Below are 19,793 nucleotides of genomic sequence, written 5' to 3'. Positions count from 1 at the left end.
TAACAGTAGTACTTTTTCAGGGGATAAAAACCTCATGTTGATGCGCTAAGACTTGTGCACATCAGCTTTATCTCCTTGTATCTTGCAAAAGCCATCTTAGCTTGAAATAAAATTCTGCTGTTTCAAATAAATAAAAATCCTGTTCTGAAACTCTGAGACTGCGGTGGGCGATGGCTGCGGTGAGCCCGGGGGCTGCCCGCGCCTCGGGGAGATCCGCGTCTTGTCTCTGTGGGCGCCGGAGGACTCGGGGAGTGAGCGGGGATGGAGAGAGGGTCAGGGAGGAAGGGGTGCGCGTTGAAGTCTGCTACTGAACAGAGCCTCGTTTTTTGGGATGACAGGGAGGTTTCCTGGGCAAGAATAAGGATGTCTAAAGGAACAATGTTTTCTATAGTAGTTGGGACGTTAGGTCTTAATTCATAGGGAGTGCCGTGCCTGTCTTCTTCCCCTCACATCTAAAAGACACCTGCCTAGCGAGTTATGCTTCAGATTGGTTTCTGTCCTGAGCTCTGCTGTCCCCATGCACCGAACTCCGTGGGTCACGTACTCTGTGGGTCACATCTAAGTGTTGCCAACATTCCAGGTTAGCTGGTTTTTCTGCAGCTGTGCGCGGGATAGAGAGGATGAGTTTTCACTGGGACTGGTAACCCACCCACTCTGTGCTGAAGATGCGTGATAAGATAGGCAGTGTGGGCAGGGAGATTGCAGAGAGCCAGTGAAGGGCTGGCTTCTCTGCCAAGAGATCCTGTAAGCATTTTAGTTTTTGCAGAACCATTGCCTTAATATCTTTGATTCAGTTCTGCAAGGGGTAAATATATAAATAAATAAATGAAACCAGCCAAAACCAAACTCAGAAAATGTTTCTGTGGTGACCTGATAGTTTTTTGGAAGCCGATTCCATTAGCATAGAAATCTGCTAGGTTCGTGTCCTGCTACTGAGTGAATGTGGCCATCACTATACATTAGTCATCCTCAAAACCGCAAGCTACTTAAGAAAATGAATTGTTCATGACTGTCTTTAATCCAGATCTTGTCACCTCAGAGTGTTGCCTGATAACTCAAGATGCATTTGAGAGGAAGGCAGTTTGCCTTTCTGCAGTGTCTGTGAGTGCTTTATTAGCTTACCTCTCTCCTTTTTCTCCCTGGGGAAATTGCTTGTGTATGTGTTTCTGTTTTCTCTTTCCATTTTCAGGACCTCACACTATTTTGTACGCAAAGAATCAGCCATGCAGCGCACATCCAAGAATTCCCTGTGTCCAGAAGTGCTGAATGTCTTAGACTGGGGTTCAGATAGCAAAAGCTTTATCATCTGGGGACTGGTGGGGCTGATGTGATAGGAAAAGCACTTTAGATCGCTTTCATTGCATCCTTTTCTTTTGGACCAATGGGACACGATTTTCAGCAAGCTTCATGCAGCTCTGTATGTTCAGGGACTTGCATTTCCTCTTCTGCTTAGCTAGTAGTATTTGTAATTCTGAGGCTGACTTGTTGAATTTGTATCTGCATGTAAAGGAGGTAATGGTCTTAGAGAAGTGACTGTTTGCTCTTCCTCCGCCCCGCCCCTTCACGAAGCTAAATACTTCCTTTTTTTCCTCAAGCGCTGAAATAACAAGAGAAGGGAAACTGAGCTGTGGGGCAGCTGCAGAGCTTCATGAATATTGCTTGAAGAGGAAATTTATTTTACCTAACCAGAGAACTTCCTGTGTCGGTTGTCTGTACTTCTAAAGAGCTAGAAATTACGTGTAAGGCTGTGTGTATGTTGCAGCATTTCCTTGTGTGTGTGACTTAGAAAAGTTGTTCTTAGGGAGATGTTTACTTCTGACATTTGCATCTTTAGCTCAGGGGTGTTCAAATGTGGGGTTTTTTTCCCTAAAAGTCAGATTCAGCAAGTTTGCAAACATCTTAATAAGCACTTGCAGAACCTTCTGTGGTCTAAGTTCTTCCAGAATCAAAACAGACTTGCTGTTCACCTGGCCCTGTAACCCCAGAGAACAGACAAATCAAAGGTGGCTATTTGGAAAAAAAAAAAAATAAAAGAAAGCAGCGTTATGGGGATTTTTAAAATCCAGTGAAGTGATAAGGCCTGGAAAAGTGCTTCTAGGTAGTCTTTTAAAAGCCTGATATATTTTTCTTTCCAGTGAATATTACCTGTATATGATGGCAGAGTGTTTTTTGAATAGGATTGCAGCAGTTCTGAGGGGTGGCAGGGGAAAGACCTACAGAGCATTCAGACTTTTCTGACAAGAAAAATCTAAGTATATTGTACATGTAACATTTAAGTACATGTAACCCAATTTGTATTTTGTTTAGTGAATGTGCTCTTCCCCTTGCCCAGGCTAGTTTCTTTGCCTCCTTCCCTGCTGTATGTGTACTAAAAATTACTGCACCAGTTTGTTACCTGCTGATGGTCCTTTTTTTAAAGCTGACTTCACACGCAGCTTTTCACCAGCAGATGCAGATAAGGTGGTTCAGAAAAATAAAAGATGTGCACGGCCTTTGCTTTTGTCCTGAATCCTTCTTTCCTGTTACCTGAATTTAGATCAGAGAAAGTGCAAGATTGACCAGAGATGTACTTGAGCAACATTTTAATGATTTAAAAGGGACCCTAAAGAAGCTGTTGGATGAGCGACTGATGTCACTGCTGCAGGAAGTGGATGCTATAGAACAAGAGAGCATCAAACCCTTGGATGAATGCCAGAAGCTAATAGAGCACGGAGTCAGTACAGCCGATGATCTGCTCCGGGAAGGTAAGGCAGGACCTGATACTAAGTCTTGGCTCTACTTTCCAGTGTGCCTTCTCTGAAAGGCTGTTATGATCAGCATATTTGGCTCATTTTGGACTTTTCTCAAACCAAATGTTAAGAAAAGGTTAAAGTCAGGTAGTTGTCGTGAAAAATCAATCAATATTAGCTCCTACAAATCCATATTAAATATTCCACTCCAATCCTAGGGTGTACATGTATCAGTGTAGATGCTCTGTAAGGGCAGGAAGTATCTACGTTGGAAATGTCTCACTGCAGAGGTGTCCTGCACCCCTCCATGCTAGAAGGAGGATTCTGTCAGGCTACTTTGAGATAAAATACATTTTGGGTACCGTAATAACAATATGTCTCTCTTGGTTGAAGAAAGTCATTTGTGTCTTAGTGGAATTGCAGCTGAAGTAAACAGATTCTTTCCTGCTAAGTGTGATTGTGTTCACAGTTGATGGGGACATGAGGCATGAAATGACCACTATATGGGAAAAAATTCTCCAAAAGTCTTGAGGATGAGGCAGACAAAAATGGGCATGTAGAATATTACTGTAAGGGCCAGTTTGTACCCTACTGATGCTGAATACCTAGCCAGAAAGGAATGTCACTCTTGACTGTTTTCCCCACACTGGAGAACCTACTGGAAGCATGTCTGAGCTGTGAGTATGTTGGCAGTTTCCTTGCATTGTTCTCGTGTCTCAACTTTAACTTTCTTTCAACATGATCTCAGTTTTGCGAACTAAAGTGCATTGAGCAGGCTCCCACGGGTAGGAGATCTACCAGTTTCCACTCAGACATGAGCTCTGCACTTAGAGCATGCTGGCTTGGCAGCTCTACGCCTCCTGCTCACAGGAGTAGTGACAATACTTAAGAATCTGTTGGTAGTTTTTTTCTAGCATCACAACCTCTGGGACAGCTGGTAGTTGCTTTGGGGTTTTTTGTTTCAAGTTAGCGAATCAGAGGGTGGTGACACAGACTGCTTGAGATAGAGTGTCTATCAGATCTCATGAGAACCTGACTAGCTGTGCACTTCCTACCCCATGGGTCACCATTCCCTTTGTAGCAGTAGAAGCATTGCTAAGTCATGTCATCAAAATGAGCAGATGTTGCATCTGAGTCAGAAAGGAGTTAAGCCTCCATGGTTATTAAACCTCCTGCTGCCAGTTATGACGTATGCTTTTTCTTTAGAGATTTGTAACGTTTGTAATCCTCCATTTGGAAAAGGACTGAGCTTGCTTATGTTGTAAATTACCATAAAGTCATCAGATAGGAGAATGGAGCATACGTCTCTGTAAGCTGAAGTGTGGGACGCTACTTTATATGGAAAGCTTATGAAAAGATTTCTATTTATCTCCACACTTTAATGCATGGATTATTTCTTTCATTATGACAATAGTTACGATTTAGATTGTAGCAAACAGGGCAATGATTGAAATTATTTTTTGCTTTTAAGCTCATGCTTTTTTTTTTCTGCTCAGTGAAGGTGCTCTGCTTGTTTCTTCCTTTAAAGCAGGTGGAGGAAGGGATTAATAATCCTGATCTTTGGCATCTTGACTCCAGTTCTGCTACTGTCTGAGACCTGAGGCAAATTATTACATCTGTTATGGGTGTGTCTACAGGAAGCTTTGAAAGCTTCAAAAGTTGCTAGATAGGCTTTATATTGTAAACTATAATTGTATTTTCTAGCTAAGAGTCTAGCGAAAGTGCTGAGAATGCTTCATGTTTAATTGGTTGTTCATGTCAGAACTGGTTATTCTTTGAAGCAAAGAATGCCTTTCTTGGACGTTTTCTCATTAGGAATATTTTCACCATTTGATTCCAGGAGAGAGTGCAGTCCATGGAGATGTGGGACAACACAATGAGAAACTTTGCAGCTTTACAAAAAAAGCTTTACATATTCAGCTAGATAGGTAAGATACTGACACACCGAGCTGATCTGAGGCAACGGCACGTGTTCTTGTATAGGGGGTCTTTTATCCTTTGAAACAAAAGCCTTCTGCTCCAATTGCCTTGAAAGATTCTTTTGAGGTGTTACTGTCCTGTTTGTTTCATAGACTTCCCTTGAGGCTGGCAGTCACAGAATGGAGTAGTTTTCAACCTCCATATGTTCTGTAGAAATATAGGCTGTTTATTTGTGAACAGTGAAACCAGTCCTTGTGGAACAGCCTGTATTTCAGAGTATTTACTGAGAAACAGTCTGGTTAGGGCTGAAACACAATGTTTTCTGAGTCTTTTAAGTTTGAAATGCACATGCCAATTTCTGCAGCTGTTCTCTCTTTGCAAATCTGCACAGATTCAAGTGTATGGACAAAATATGAATTTGTAGAAGCTGGTCCCTTTCATTACAGCAAACTTTCCTTTCTCAGTTTACCAGAAATACCCTCCTTGGTTGACGTGCCTTGTTTATCTGCCCAGCTGGATGATTGCCTCCTTACTATATTGAAAAATCAAATATTCAGACATGGAACTGTGGCATCTCGCCCACCTGTACAGCTAGAGGAATTTGTTGAGAAGCCTGGAGGTATTTTAGTCCGATGGTGTAAGGTAGGTAAAATATCCTGGGTGAAAATCAATCGTATTTCAGTTTTGTTGAAAGAAATTGAAAAAGCTACTTCATTCTGGATTCCCTACTGCCTTCGAAGGAATAGTCAACTCCAGTGTGTAGTTAGAAGCTTTAGAAGAGATATTTATGATAACGGCCTCATACAAAGGCAAGGTAGTTAGTGATGTTGTTGTGGTTGGCACTGGGGTTTGTGCCTGCCTGGCAGTGACACTTGTGTCTTGGACTCTTGCTGTTGGGCTCGACCTCCTCCCATCTGCAGGTGGAAAGGACCAACACGCTAAAGCACTGCTGCCTCACAACCTCCTTCCAGTGTGTGGGGAAGTCGGGAGGGGCAGCTCAAAACGCTGCTGCCCCTGCTTCCCACGCTTAACCAAGCGCCAGGTACAGGATAAGCAGGGAACAACTCCTTTGTGTACTCTTTCCACTAAACAAATAAATATTGAAGTGTAATCTGTGATTCTGTTGTACAGACAAGTCCAAGAAATCCTGGTGTGTGTGTGTGTGTGTGTTTCTGACAGGTGATTCACACTCTCAGTGAGACTGGACTTCGGTGCTGGGGTGGTGCTTTTGTTCCCTTTGAGGACTCTTTGGCAGATCCAGGATGAGGCTGAACCTGTTCTGTTACGCTTTTGCACCTAAACATGTTTGTGTTCTTAGGGAGATGCAGTGGGTAGAAAGAGAAAATATTTGAATACTGGGATTAGCTAGGCAAGTAGCCTTTCTCTTCAGTGCAGAAAAACTATTTTTAAGTAAATCTCTGCTGTGCTCTGATGTGGTTTAGTTGTTGTTGGACAGCTCGACACTCCTTGGCAGCATTAAGCAATCTTACATTGTTCTAGCCACAGCCAGCCATCAGCCAGCCACCCTTACCTTGCAAAGGATGAGGGCTCAGATTATAAAATCACAGGCACTATTGTCACACGTGGTCTGATTTTCTGTGCTATACAGGAGTTCCTTGAATTTGGTCATGCTTGGGGGAAACTGGAGCTTTTGGGTGGGGAATAATAAAAATCTCTTTTGACTTGGAGATATCAAGGAGTTGGAAATAATTCCCTGGAGGTGTTTATAAAGGATAACTGAGTTTCTCTTGCTGTTAAAAACTGGCACTGAATTTCTTCTGCAAATTTGCTTTTGGCTGAAGGATCTTGTTACATCTCTTAGATTGAAAAGCCTTCTGTTAAATGTTTCTTCTCCTGTAGATACTTTTAAACTGTAATTGAATAATTCTTGTACTTTTTGTATTAGTTCAGGCACTGATTTTATTTTCTGTAAGTTATGCGTTCTGCTCTTTAATACCTTGTCACTCTGAATTGCCTCTGACAGCCTGCAGTACTCCCCTAATATTTCAGAGGCCAAAGACAAACAAGAGGGGGACCTTTATTAATGCAATAAATATTTTTCTAGGTGGATGATGATTTCATACCACAAGATTACCGACTGCAGTATCGTAAGAGTACTGCCAGTCACTTTGAAGATGTGTATGTCGGCTCGGAGACAGAGTTCATAGTGCTGCATATCGATCCTAACGTTGATTACCAGTTCAGAGTCTGTGCCCGAGGAGATGGACGGCAGGAGTGGAGTCCGTGGAGTGTTCCTCAGATCGGCCATACCACACTAGTTCCCCATGGTACTGTTTTGTTGCTGTTCTTCTTCATCTTAAGCCTGTGTCATCAGTGCAGCACTCCTGAAGGTCTATAGCTGAGTAACTTAGAGCTGCTTTTTGTATGATGCTGGGGTGTCCTTAACTATCACCTATGTCTGTAATGTATGATGAACTCTCCTTTCATCCTACAGTTTGTTCTTTGCTTTCTAGTGTGAGGGATAATGAGTGAGCCTTTCCAGCAGGCACCTCACTGCTTAGCCTTGGAAAGCATCAGTGAGACAGAAGTGAAGGGTTTTTTAACTTACCCCTCACCCCTATCTAAGTATTTTTGTATGACCTGATAACAAGTTTATCTCAGAGAGAGATAAACCTAAATTTTCTCTTCACTTGCAAATTTTTAAGGGCAGTGAGCAATGAAGGTTTTCCTTCGCCTACAATATGACTTCACATGGCAAAGAGTGAACTTCTGGTGAGCAATGTGAGCTGGGAAATACTTTTTGTAATTGCAAATTATTTGAAAAAGGAATTTTTCCATCAGAAGGCAGCAAAACCTGCCCCTGTTCTTAACTTAGCTTAAGCTTTATATGAGGTAAACTGAGGGCACATTGGGGCTGACTTGATTTTGCACAGACAGTAGCTAGTTGAGTTAAGGTTCTCACTTTTCATCTGGTTGTTTGTTTGTTTGTTTGAAGAATGGACAGCTGGTTTGGAGGGTTACAGCTTGAGCAGTCGAAGAAACATAGCACTTCGAAATGATTCTCAGTCGTGCGGTGTGCTCTACTCCAAAGCTCCTACTTATTTCTGTGGGCAAACATTAACATTCAGGCAAGTACTTTCTGGGTAGCTGTTGTCTGGTGCATCTCCTGTGAGCCAAGCTTCCTTCTCTGGTCTTATATCTGCACTGTATGTCAACCTGAGTCATGATGCATGTTGGAGTTTTACATCAGCTCAGCCCCAGTCAGGGTAGCGTGTCTGTGAAGTCTGAATTTCCTTTGCTTTACTTTTACTTCCTGACTCTTTAGGAAAACACCTGATGTTTTTGTAGGACCTGCAGCCATCTAAAATAGAGATGAGTGAAGTCCTGAGGGATAGTAAAATACAGCCCATGCTGAGCAAATCTGTGGAATGTTGAACTTCCTTGAGTTTTGTAGCAGCTGTTACTGGCTGGTCAGAAGTCAGTAGGGACTTGCCATTGATTCTTTTTCACCTTGGGTCAGTGGGTGCTTGTCTTCCCAGACTGTCCACATGCTTTGAAGACTTTGGACATAAAAACATTGTATGTGCTGTTGGGACGGGTAAGGGTGACAGTCTGGCACTGATGTCTTTAACATCTGAGATAATTAGTGCTGATCAGACTACTGCTTGAAACTGGTATTAGAAAATCCTGAGTGGAGAAGAGGAGATCTTGTGAAAATCAAACTTTCCATTTGACACAGAATATTATTAAAAACCTTGGCAGCTTTGCTGCCTGTAGTCCTGTTCCTGAGATGGTGCTGTTTCATGGGGTATGAGGAATGTCCTTGTGGATATGTCAGTTGTAATTACAGACCTCAGACTCTGGAGCTTTATTCCATCTTTCCCTAGTAAATAAAACTATTTGCTGTACAGTAGACAACCCCCAAAGGCAATTTAAGGGGGCTGTTCCATTATATTTTTGTAACTTATTCCATCATGTTTCATTTCTCCCTTCCTGCTAACGAATTATCTTCACTTCAGATGGTTGTAGTATGAGGATGTATTCAGTTGCCCTGCCTGAGCTGGGATAAAAAGATCTAAAGCTTTCATTTGAAATCTGTTGCTAGATTTAACATCTCTTGGCTCAGAAAAAACTGTGAAATTAAAGGCAGAACTTTGAGGTTTCCCTTGGTTCTCTTTCAGACCAATGCCTTTTATCTTTCTTTATTGGTAGCACATGAAAATCTTTTGCTTCAGATTTTGGTAATGTGTATTCCTCTCCAAGAGGAGATTGTTTCAGGATGGCAGAACACTCAAGCATATGCCCACAAGACTATAAAGACACGAGTCTTAAGATTGAAGACAACTTCAAAAGTTGGTTGTGTTCCTCTTCCAAGGTCCAAGAGTAGCTTCTTGTTTGAAAGTGTGTAAGATTTTCCTGAGCAGGGAATTGTAGTACTTGGCACTTGGCTTTCTCCATCTGTTGAAACAAAAGTGTATTCACGAGGGGGTAAGTGCCTTGCAGAGCAAACCAAATAAGCAAGGTTCACATTACAGATGTTTGTGAAGCAGCTTTGTATTCTCCTTGTGCATTCAGGACACAGGCATACCTCATCAGTGAAAAGTGAAGCTGTGATAAACGCAGTGCTTTGTATCTGCTTTTTAAACATTGTTTAAAAAAAATATTACAGATAACATTCAGTTATCCTCTGAGGTGAGGCCTTTGGACAAGCTGTAGGAAACATCACTGCTTTAAGTGAAGACTCATCCTGTTTCTTTGCAGCCTTCAGGGAGCTGCCCTTAGGAAAGGGAATGTTTCTCCACAGTGACCTGCTCTGCAGCTGCCTCTGAAGTTTTTGCTTGCAGTGGGGAGCCACAGCCAGTCTGGCCAGGCTGGTGATGTGGGATCAGCCAGCAGACGCCCCATGAAGATTCTGCTGACTTTGTCAGGAACCCAACACAACTCCCCTGACAGCTAATACAAAGGAAGTGCATGTGATCACCCACAGATTTACTTCTCTCTGCTCTGAGGCAGATGGAAACTGGTGGTTGAACTGGTTCAGTGTCTGCACGCTGCAGTGACAGAGGCAAGGTTTTGCTCTGCAGCATTGGAAGTGGTGAGAAGGGATTCAAACAGTGTTCCACTGAGCATTGTTCATACCACCTAGTCTGTGGGCTTTAAAATATTGTAAGTCCCAGGGATCATAGAGGCTGGAGAATTGTTAATGTGATAGGAAAAATCAGCCTAGTGACGTGAAGCTTAGGAGATTGTGCAGTGATGCTCTGCATTGTACATGGGCAATGTCTTAGGTGGTTAGTAATTCCTGAAAAAATCAAGATCCTGTAAGGAAGGAGGAGTGATCTATACCAGATCCTGATCCTCTTCCCTATGTATGTGAGAGGAGCAAAGCCACTGCAGTTACAGGTTGGCTGTTGTCTTGGGTGCTCAGGTTGTGCTTCCCCTTTATGGTGTAGGGAAGGTTTGGCTCTTTCCTATGTTGCATTAGCACAGAGCCCAGCCTGCTCTCGGAGTCAGGGCAGCGATGTAGGGAAATCCAGGATGCTGGAAAGCCCATGATAAAAACCTCAGCCTCAGCCTGGATTCAGTGTGGATATGACTGAGAGCACTGAACCTAAAATGTTTTGCTGGTCCTAGACTGGCCCCTGTCAGCGCTCTGGCTGTACCATCACCCCTTGTGAGAGACCCAAAGCTTGAGAAAGGCTCCCTTAACTAGGGATGGAATGGATTAATGTTACCTTATGCACAAAGTTTACAGATAAACAGCTGTTCATAAAGCTTCACCAGTAACTCAGGCAGTTTAAAATCTAAAGTAGAGTACCAAAATGAATTTAAAGTTGTTTTGGGAAAACATTGTGGGTCACTTCCAAATTAAAAAATTAAAAGCTGCTTGGGTTTGGTTTGGTTTTTTTTTTTTTGCTTTGCTTTCCAGTATAAGGCTTTTGCTATCCTAGTGATGTTCCCAGGGGACTGAAAAACCTTATGGAGTGCAAAAGTAAAACATGGTTCCCATTTTATTTTCCCTGTTTGTCTTGAAAGAGTTAACCCATTGTGTGCCAGCCTACTGCCCGGTTTAATTTCCAGTTCTTAAAAGCTTCTGCTGAAGTTTTTCTGTTGTTTGGCAACAACCATGTCAGTGCTGGTTTTTTCTCTCAAGCTGTAATTGAAACAACCACTGTTTTCCTTTCTAGAAAAGACCATCTGAGTTTCCCAAGTCACTCAGGCTCTCTTTAATATATGATTTAGTACCTTTGAGAGATGGCAGTACAAGAGAAAGGACTCAAATACAGAGAGTCCTTCACTGTACAAACTGCCTCGCTCAGCTGCTAGGGCCCAAAGGGAACTGCAACCCAGGTCATTTGCACAACTTGTTTTCTTTTTCTTTGGAGATTCTTTCCCAGGACCAAAATCCTAAATGCAGCTGAGCAGAAGCCAGACTTGTAATGCTCTTCTAGGCATTGTTTTTAATAAGCATTTGCACCAAGCTGATCTATTAAAAAAACAAAACAAAAACCCCTCACACACCACCCCCACCCCCCTTACAGCAGAATATATCAGGGCTCAAAAACCCCGTGTTTTAGTCACGCTTATGAAATACTTGCGGAAACTACAGCCATCTTGCCATAATACATGATGTTGACTAGTAATCTGGTATAGATGATTGGTTTTTTTATTTTGCTTGTTTCAGACAACTGGAAATTTCAAAAGACTAAGCTGTGGCAGGGGAGACTGTTATTAAAAATCTGTGAAGGTTTGCAGGAAGCAGATTCCTGTTTTGTACAGATTGGAACACTGCTCAGTGGGGCTCTGGGGAAAGCTGGTAGGACTTGTGGTCATTCAACAGGGATCTCCCCAAAAGGTTGGATGAACTTGCTGAAAGCTCCAGAGCACAATGCAGAGGTCTGGGTATGACAGGGTATTACTGTCTGGATTTCAGTGTATGTTTTGATTTAAAGCTTTGGGTTTGACTTAACTTTTTGCTTGGTAGAATTGAAACTGTGGGACAGCCAGACAGACGAGACAGCCTAGGAGTGTGTGTGGAGCAGCAGAACGGTTATGATTCTTTGCAGAGGGATAAAGCTGTGTGCATTAGCACAAACGGTGAGTCTGAATCACGTAATTGAAGAATGTGTTCCTTTTTTTTTTTTTTAACTTTCCCAAAACCTAGAGCCCCTGGTTTTCTGTCTCTCTGGATAACACATGAGCAGCTTCACTCCTTTCATGTACATACTGCTCATGCAGTTAAAATCTTTGGTGAGATCATGGATCTTCTTTTCCTGCTAGTAGTTACTGCAACCTGTTTAATGTGAGAAGAAGGAATGGGGCAGGGTTGCTTTCCATTTCTATTTGCCTGCAAAAAGATAGGGAGACATACCATTGCATGTTAGTATGTGCAGAAAGTGAGAAATAACATCTGTATCTTGACTGTTTCAGGGGCAGTATTTGTAAATGGAAAAGAGATGACAAACCAACTGCCTGCTGTTACTTCGGGATCGACTGTGACGTTTGACATGGAAGTTGTGCAGTTAGGCCCTTCCAGCAATGAGGGAGGAAACTTCAAGCTTCGAGTAACCATTAGCTCTAACAACAGAGAAGTGGTCTTTGACTGGGTACTTGATCAGTGCTGTGTCTCTTTGTATTTTGGATGTTCATTTTCATACCCAGGCTGGAAAGTTTTGGTGTTTTAACAGTGAGTGAAGGGATTTTTGTTCTTGCTATAAAGTGTAATGTTAAAACCTGGGTTTCCAGCTGTTTGACATCAGTCTGTTAAGAAAAATGTGTCTTTATATTACTTGAACTCCACTATGTTGTACTCCCTACTGGATTAATTTAAAAAAAATAATTGTGAAACATTGGATTTGTTACTCTGGAAAAAGCTAGAAACAGGCATTTGCGTAGACAAGTTAACTTAAGCAGTCCCTAAGACCTTTCCTTTTTTTTTTTTTCTCCAGACTTGATTTTTGTCAGTATTTCATTGTACTCTAGTCTCAGGGTACGTGTGTTGTGTAGAATTGACTTTGCTTAATGCTGCTGTTCTGTGAAATAAGCCTGTAAACGTTTAAGGGGTAGAGGGGTGGTAATGGACCAAAGTTTTATTTATACCACTCAAAAAGAACAAAGTATTTAGAACAGTGATGTCCTGCTATGCTTCCTTGTACACAATGCTGCCTTAAGAGTATGAATGGATAGTGGTTTCTGCATGCAGCAGCTATTTCTTCCATGCACGGTACTGTTCATTCCTCTGAGCAAGGACATCTGAGCCATAATGTCCGTTTAAAGATGTAGCGAGTCAAGTGAGATATTAACTAAGTGCCTTATTTCCAGATATTTTTTTAACTGTTCTATGTGTCTGTTGTCACTTGGAATATATTTTCTAAAGTAGTTGCATGGTTATGCTTACGTCAACTTAATGCGGATGCTTGCCTCAAACTAGACCAATACCTAGAGTAGGACAGTTATCCTGATGTCAGGGCAAGTCTTAGCAATTTAGTACTTGGGCACAACATGCAGAGTGGCAGCCACAGTTCCTCACAGAGCCCTTCTAAAAGACAGCCTTCTTTCTGTTGTCTCAGTTGCTGGACAAGGGGAGTGCTGTTCTGATGTGCAGGATTCCTGGAAATCCCAGACAGCCACCTGGGAACGCCTTGCATTTGTGTGCAATAGTGCAGGTGGGTGGTCTGAGCACTGGGGCTGGACTAGGCTGCTCTGGCAAGCTGGGCCTGCTGCTGCAGATCCACCTGGGGAGATGGAGAGGGATCTGGGTACAGGCTTAGGGCAGACCCCACTGGCACAGATTTGACCTGTGGCAGTCCAAATGGAGCAGAGGGTGGTAATTTAGCTCCCTTCCATGTAATAGAATGGGATAAGAAATTGTGATTGATTAATAGACTCTGAATTCAGAAGTTACATAAAATTACCACTATTTCCCCTAAGGGAAATGAACTTATCAAAGCAAGCCTATTCCTCGCTTTGTTAAGTTCAGAAGATTTGCAATACTGCTGGATTTAAAGAATATTTAAAAGTAACACAAAGGGCCTTCTTACCTCAAGCTCAATTAAAATTAAAAATATTTTAGCATGGTAGAATAGCAATATTTATAAAACCTAGACAATCATTCTGCCCTTTTCCCTTCAGTGTCAACATGCTACATTAGCCCTCTCTGCTAGCATAAAAAGCTTAATTTACATTAGATTAATATCCCCCATACTCACATTGTCAGTACAAAAAGATTAGTCATCGTGCCTGTTTTTTTCCCAAGCACCTGTAGTAGGGATGAAAGAATTTCAGAAGAGGAAAATGGCTATTGGTATTTATACCATTTACAAGAAAATAATTGTGAGTAGATTCAGATGGATGCACCTAACTTGCACAGGGAAGTTAGGTCAGAATTTACTGTAAGACAAAGTGAGGAAGACTGGACACCTGCAGGTAAGATTATCCAGTGTTAGCAACAAAAAGCCTGCAGTATTCTCAGTTTTTCAAGCTTATTTCACTGTTAAGGGAGTAAGAGAATGCTAGTTTATCCTGTACTTTCAGTGTTCTTTTGAATTATCCTGTCAAGTATTTTCAATACTTTCAAAAGATGGTTCTTTTCCTGTAGTAAGTCCTGTTTAGAAAGGGTCAGGCTGGCAGCAGCGGACTTGTCCTGCTCCACCCAGTAGCACTGGTAATTTTACATACACACTTCAGGTGACAGGTACTAGTTGTAACTTAGTACTTTTAACATATGGAAACTAAAATTGTGAGTATCTACACTTCTGAGGTACCAACAGGTCAGGTACCTTTTCATCTGCCTTTGGAGGGGCTAGTCAGACTATTAATTCTGCAGGGTATTTACTTACATATTATAAAATAAAGCTTAAGCCTTGAATTCAGGTACTTGCAGAGACGGTAAGGCCATGTCCGTTCAGAATATACATACAAAGCAGCTAAAGATGACTGTGAAGGGCCCCAGGAGGCCCTTGCTGCTCCCCTTGAGAGCTGAAGATGACAATAGAAGAAATAGTTTTTCTGACTTCAGTCTTTAGCTGTATGTTGAACAAGGGCAGCTTGCCAGTTTTGGGTTGGTTTTGGGTTTTTGTGGGTTTTTTTCCACCTTAGCATAAGCCTAGCTGTCCAAATTACAATTTAGGTACTGTTCAGCCACCTCTTAACAGCTGCACCTTTTAAACCTGGGAGGGGGCAAGAGTCTCAGGGCAAGAGACTTGAGTAATAAAGTAACAAAGTGTGCAAAGAATCAGAAGACACGTGAATTACAAAGGTTTAAATTCTGTTCTTCCACAGTGGAGTTCAGCTAGATAGAAAACTTGACACTTCCTCTGTAATTTTTCACCTCTAGCTATTGGAGCCTTGCTGGCATGTTAAATGCTTATGAAATCCAATCCTGAAAGTTGTTTTCTTAAGCTAGTATATTCACTTACCTCAACTAAGACTTGTGTCAAGTGAAATCTGAATTTTTTAAAAAAATAAAGTTCTATCCCTTGACTGTGTATGGTCTAGTAAATTATTTACTGGGGCACAAAGCTCAGCATCACTGTTCTAACAAGAACACAGAATGTATTCTATAGCACTGCAGCCATCTTTAAGAGCTTTTCCTTTATTTTTTTAATCTTCTGACCCTCAGAAGTCACAAACAATTTTTTCAGGTTTCTCCACTTGCGTGCTTACCTTTATTTTCTGGTAAAGTTCAGATCTTAACTAACATCTCTTGCAGAAATAATTTTCCTTCCTTTTAAAAAAATTAGTTACAGCATCTGTAAATGTCTTGACTCAATATTCCATCACAGCTACTTTATCCCTATTTTACTGTTTCTGTCTCCTTACTGTTGTATTAAATGGTGCAACTCTTACACAACAGTAGTTATTGGCCCCTATTACTGAGCAAGAAGCAGAGATATTTAATCTCCTTCAAATAAAGTCCATGTTGAACACACAGCTTTATTCCCTTAGTTCTGCTTTACCTGTAGCCTGCCGCATTTCATTGGTCTCTTTTAAAGGAAAAATAACTTGTGAAACCAGAATGTAGGGTTGCCAACATAGTAGCTTTCTCTCAAATATGTAATTCTTCATGATAAAATGCTGCGTATTTCTCTTAAAAAGTGTATTTTCAGTCTCAAATCAAGCAACTCAAGAACAGCAGATGTCAGTCACAGAAGGAAGACTCACCTCCTTCATTCAAAGTTCTTTGTGTTCTCAGTTGTGAAACCACGCAGTGGTGAGGTTTATAACCAGGATCTGGTCCAACAGGAACACCTTCATTCAAGCACTGGTCGTTGATGGCACCAATCTGTTCTGTGAATTAAGAAATACTTAACTTTGAACAATATTGTCAAAATTGTCCTCACAGAATGGCACCTACATTCTCAACAGTAAAATCAAATTGCTGGGTTGGGGAGGGTTCTGTGGTTTGGGGCGTTTGTTTTGGTGAAAGTAATTAGTGAAGTAATAATTCAGATTATTTGCAGTTGCCTCATATTCCAGGCAGTGAATCTTTATCCCACCCGCCAAAAATTCAAGGACTACATTGAAGACACACTCAAAGCAACATACACTTAAGGTTAACAACTTAAATTCATCTAACAATTTTGAATATAGTATTTAATGTGCTGAATTAAATATTCAAGTCATGTTAGGTTCCAACTTGTGGTTCACAGACCTGTCATGTCAAAGATGATCACTAAATACAAAACATCATTAAAATCTGCCATGAACATATTAGAAGAACCTTGCCAATTTTAAAGACAAAAGCATTCCGGACAACTGCAGTCTGAACTCAAGTTTACAGAATCTAGCTGCCGTATTCTGTATTTCAGTACCTGGATTATTTCTAACATGGAAAAAGGTTTTCAGTGTCTGCTATTCCACAGTCACTATTTGGCCAAGCAGTGCAATCCCTTGTTTTGTTCTGTGGTACCTGGAGCATCCATCCTCTACAGTCCCACAGAAACACAATTTTAAACTTATACTGATTTAAACCTAACTCCAAATAAACTATCTTGTAAAATTTGTTTGAAACATTACCCACTTGCCTGTAAAAAAACACACATTTTTATAACTGACACATCACAAGTGATACGTTTCATTTTCAGTTATATAAATTACAGTTCTAAACAGTAATACACAACTTATAGATATATCTCAGGTATTCAGTTCTACTCCCAAGAAAGGAGAATTAAAAGTTTTTATAATCCAGCTAAAAACCTGGTAATTTATAGAGACACCTTAAACGTAACAGAAAGACTGGACAGAAAATTAGCTACCTTTGTAATGATCTGGCAAAGGAAGAACATGTATCCAAATTTTAAGAGACATGCAGAAGAGTTTATACAAGGTGCTGCTTGTGGCCTTTCTGCATGCATACAAAATGACTAGACAACCATCATGGCAGATTTTATATTACTGAACTTTATGTACAAAAGCCCATGTCAAATAAAACATTTAATGTAAAAGCAATGGTTCATTCAAACAACTGAACTTGTTTTGGTTTTTTGTTTGGTTTTTTTTTTGTTGGTTGGGTTTTTTTTTTGTTTGATTTACATCTACTGTACCATTCAAATTCTTTTTAACCAGCTTACATGGTATCTTCAAAATCTATCAAAGGTACATATAGAAAAGGCATCTTTATAAATAGAAAACAAAGGGATTTTTTCAGCTTTTATTATAAATTGACATGACATACAAAGTTTACTGGACAGAAGTAATTTCATTACTATTTTTGGGGGGATCACCAACTTTTTGTGCAAACAATGCTAGCCTTCTTTTAAGCATTAAGAGCATAACTGCTTAAGAAATGACATAAGCAATAATTCTAGAACTACATCTCCCCTAAAATAATCTATTTTTTTACATATGTGCACAGCTTTAGCAAATTAAAGCCAGAGAGAAATGCTTGATGTACTATCCAGAGGCATAATTAGAGTTTGCTAAAACTCAAGGGAGCTGGCAAATTCAAGAAGTTTGTAATGAAAGCTGCAGTTTCCCTCTTTCCTATTTTGTACACAAAATCAGTGACTAAGAACTTAATACTGGATGACAAATCACATCCACACCATTAGTTAAATAGTCTCACAGTTAAACACATCTTAAGGACCATCAAAATCAGTATTTACATTTTATAAATTTCTGAAGACACCATTAGAAAGCTTATATACCCCTTAAACAAATAGGGAACTGCATCTCATGGTGATGGAATGAAATAAAAAATTAAAAATACCTGTATTTACAGCAGCATTGTTCCTTTATAAATAAAGAATATGAAAAATGCAATATTTTAAGGATAATAAAAAATTGAGGTGATGTCACTCAACCACAGTGCTTGCTGGAATAAACCCTTCGGTGCTGATACTGTACCAGTAGTGAAACCACTTTCCATTGGAAAAAATCTGTAAACGTATGCATAAAATGTGTTAACAGCAGTGCAAAACTGCTCAAATATAGTTTAGTCAGCATCTTAGTATCTGTATTGAATACAATACATCACAGAATACTTGCATAAGAAGTGCAACACATTTTCTGGTCCAATTTTACAGTGCATTTTTCCCTCAAGAGTGGCATCTCGAAAGCCAAAGCTAAACCTATGGCCTGGACTTGCAGTCTGTACTCAGGCAAAACAGCAGGCATAAACTTCAAATGAAGTTAATCGACGTAATGCCTACATACTGACTATAGACTCTCGGCTTTAGCATGGCACACTATGATGCAGAACCCCAGTAAAAAGGGTTTACATCAAATAGTTTGTGTAGCTGTGTAAATGTGTAATAAAAATATAAAGGAGCTAATGTTCAAGTTTAAAATGGTACACTGGGTGATCAATACATCAGAATTATCCACGAAAACCAAACTGCTGGTAACCTCAAAAAGCCAAGGTGGTACTTCACTGTGTCTGTAACATGAAAAGCCAAGATCTTTCCAAACAGGCACAAGACAAAGGAAGTGCTAAGTTCGCCAACTTTGATAATTTTAGTGTAAAAAAAAAATAATAATAATTTTAATTTATGATCAATTGATAAATGATTTCAAATACAAGGATCAAGGTTAAACTTTAAATAGTGAGACCTTATTTTCACAAAAAGCTAACTGGAGAATTTCTAAATAAGAAAAGCAGAAACTGTATCCCAATTCCCTTTCCCCAATGGTTCACAACTTCATGGTAGGAAAACAGCCAGATACAGATGCAAAAATCTTAATATAAAAACGGTTTTACATATACTTAAATTATGTAAATTCCATAAAGTTCTTAAGACACTAATTACTAAAATTACAAAAAGATTTTATATTGCTCTTCATGCTCAAACTCTTAGAATATTGTTATTACATCACCAAAACCGATATACATGTAGTACTTGCATAATTAACTGAATAGAAACCCTGTTAAAACAATATCCTTGTTGAAATCATTTATTTCCATCCAGCAGTGCCTGTTTGGAATCTGTATTTTTGCGTGTAATTCTTTATAGAGCTCATGCACCCTAGAATGTCACTTCAATGCTTGTCCGTTGAATGGCAATTGACTTTTGACTTCAGAGCTTTTGTTTCTTGCTCTGTTTTGTGACACCTGAGATGCTATCCATTTCTGAAATTCTCATATTATTTTCACTATATCCATTTGTTGTCCCACTTTGTTCCTCAGAAGATTCCTCATCTGTTGGGGAGGTTGATTCTCCTTTCTCTAACTTCTGCTGCATCTCTCGGAGTCTGGCAACAGCTTTGTCTATTGACATTATGCTGATGAGGTTAAAGTCATGCATGCTGACCAGGTGTAGCATAAAGTTTCGACACAAGTTCTTCTTAATTATTTTTTGTCCGTAATTTTCAACAAACAGCATACAGGCATGATTCATTTGATTGTCAGCAATAAACCTGTCAAATTAGAAAGCCATCATTATGCAAGTAGAACATTTTCAACAACAAAAAGATACCCTACAAAATGGTTTATCAATGTAACTGCGTAAACCATCTATTACAGAGTCTCAACAGCTGCAACATTTTCCTTTTCAAAGCCACAGGGCTACTAGGCACAAGAACATTTTTTAAAAAACTTAAGTCAAAAGCTTGTTACCAAATTACCATTTAATGATACTTTCCTAAACAACTGAGCTAGCTGAATTTTAAGTACTTAGTAAATTGCAATGCAAAATGGTCAACCAAATCTATACCATAATTTATTTGTATCAAAACTAAGCACAG

The 19,793-nt window shown here is 40.2% G+C and overlaps 2 protein-coding genes across 2 annotated transcripts in view; one reads left to right on the top strand and one right to left on the bottom strand.

Annotated features, from left to right (window-relative positions):
• Nucleotides 1-2,205: 2,205 nt before the first annotated feature.
• On the top strand, nt 2,206-15,097 carry CRLF3 (cytokine receptor like factor 3). The gene is made up of 7 exons (XM_026861203.1): nt 2,206-2,744; nt 4,570-4,657; nt 5,114-5,291; nt 6,715-6,937; nt 7,606-7,738; nt 11,596-11,708; nt 12,042-15,097. The coding sequence occupies exons 1-7, from the start codon at nt 2,630-2,632 to the stop codon at nt 12,293-12,295; spliced, it is 1,104 nt and encodes a 367-aa protein (XP_026717004.1). The 5' UTR covers nt 2,206-2,629; the 3' UTR covers nt 12,296-15,097.
• Nucleotides 14,703-19,793, bottom strand: part of SUZ12 (SUZ12, polycomb repressive complex 2 subunit) — a 29,945-nt gene continuing 24,854 nt past the window's right edge. Inside the window, exon 15 of the mRNA XM_026861201.1 lies at nt 14,703-19,466. Coding sequence (XP_026717002.1) covers nt 19,127-19,466 — 340 coding nt within the window. The 3' untranslated portion in view covers nt 14,703-19,126. The remainder of the gene's footprint in view (nt 19,467-19,793) is intronic.

This window comes from Athene cunicularia, assembly GCF_003259725.1.
Source record: "Athene cunicularia isolate RWA chromosome 18 unlocalized genomic scaffold, athCun1 chr18_part1, whole genome shotgun sequence".
Lineage (NCBI taxonomy): Eukaryota > Metazoa > Chordata > Aves > Strigiformes > Strigidae > Athene > Athene cunicularia.
This window is presented reverse-complemented; position numbering and strand designations above follow the sequence as displayed.

Bases quoted from the DNA above. Each gene is read 5' to 3' on its own strand.
- CRLF3 (XM_026861203.1), top strand. From the start codon at position 2,630: ATGTCACTGCTGCAGGAAGTGGATGCTATAGAACAAGAGAGCATCAAA. The intron at 4,658-5,113 runs GTAAGATACTGA...TTCCTTTCTCAG, and splicing joins TTACATATTCAGCTAGATAG to TTTACCAGAAATACCCTCCT. The intron at 6,938-7,605 runs GTACTGTTTTGT...GTTTGTTTGAAG, and splicing joins TACCACACTAGTTCCCCATG to AATGGACAGCTGGTTTGGAG.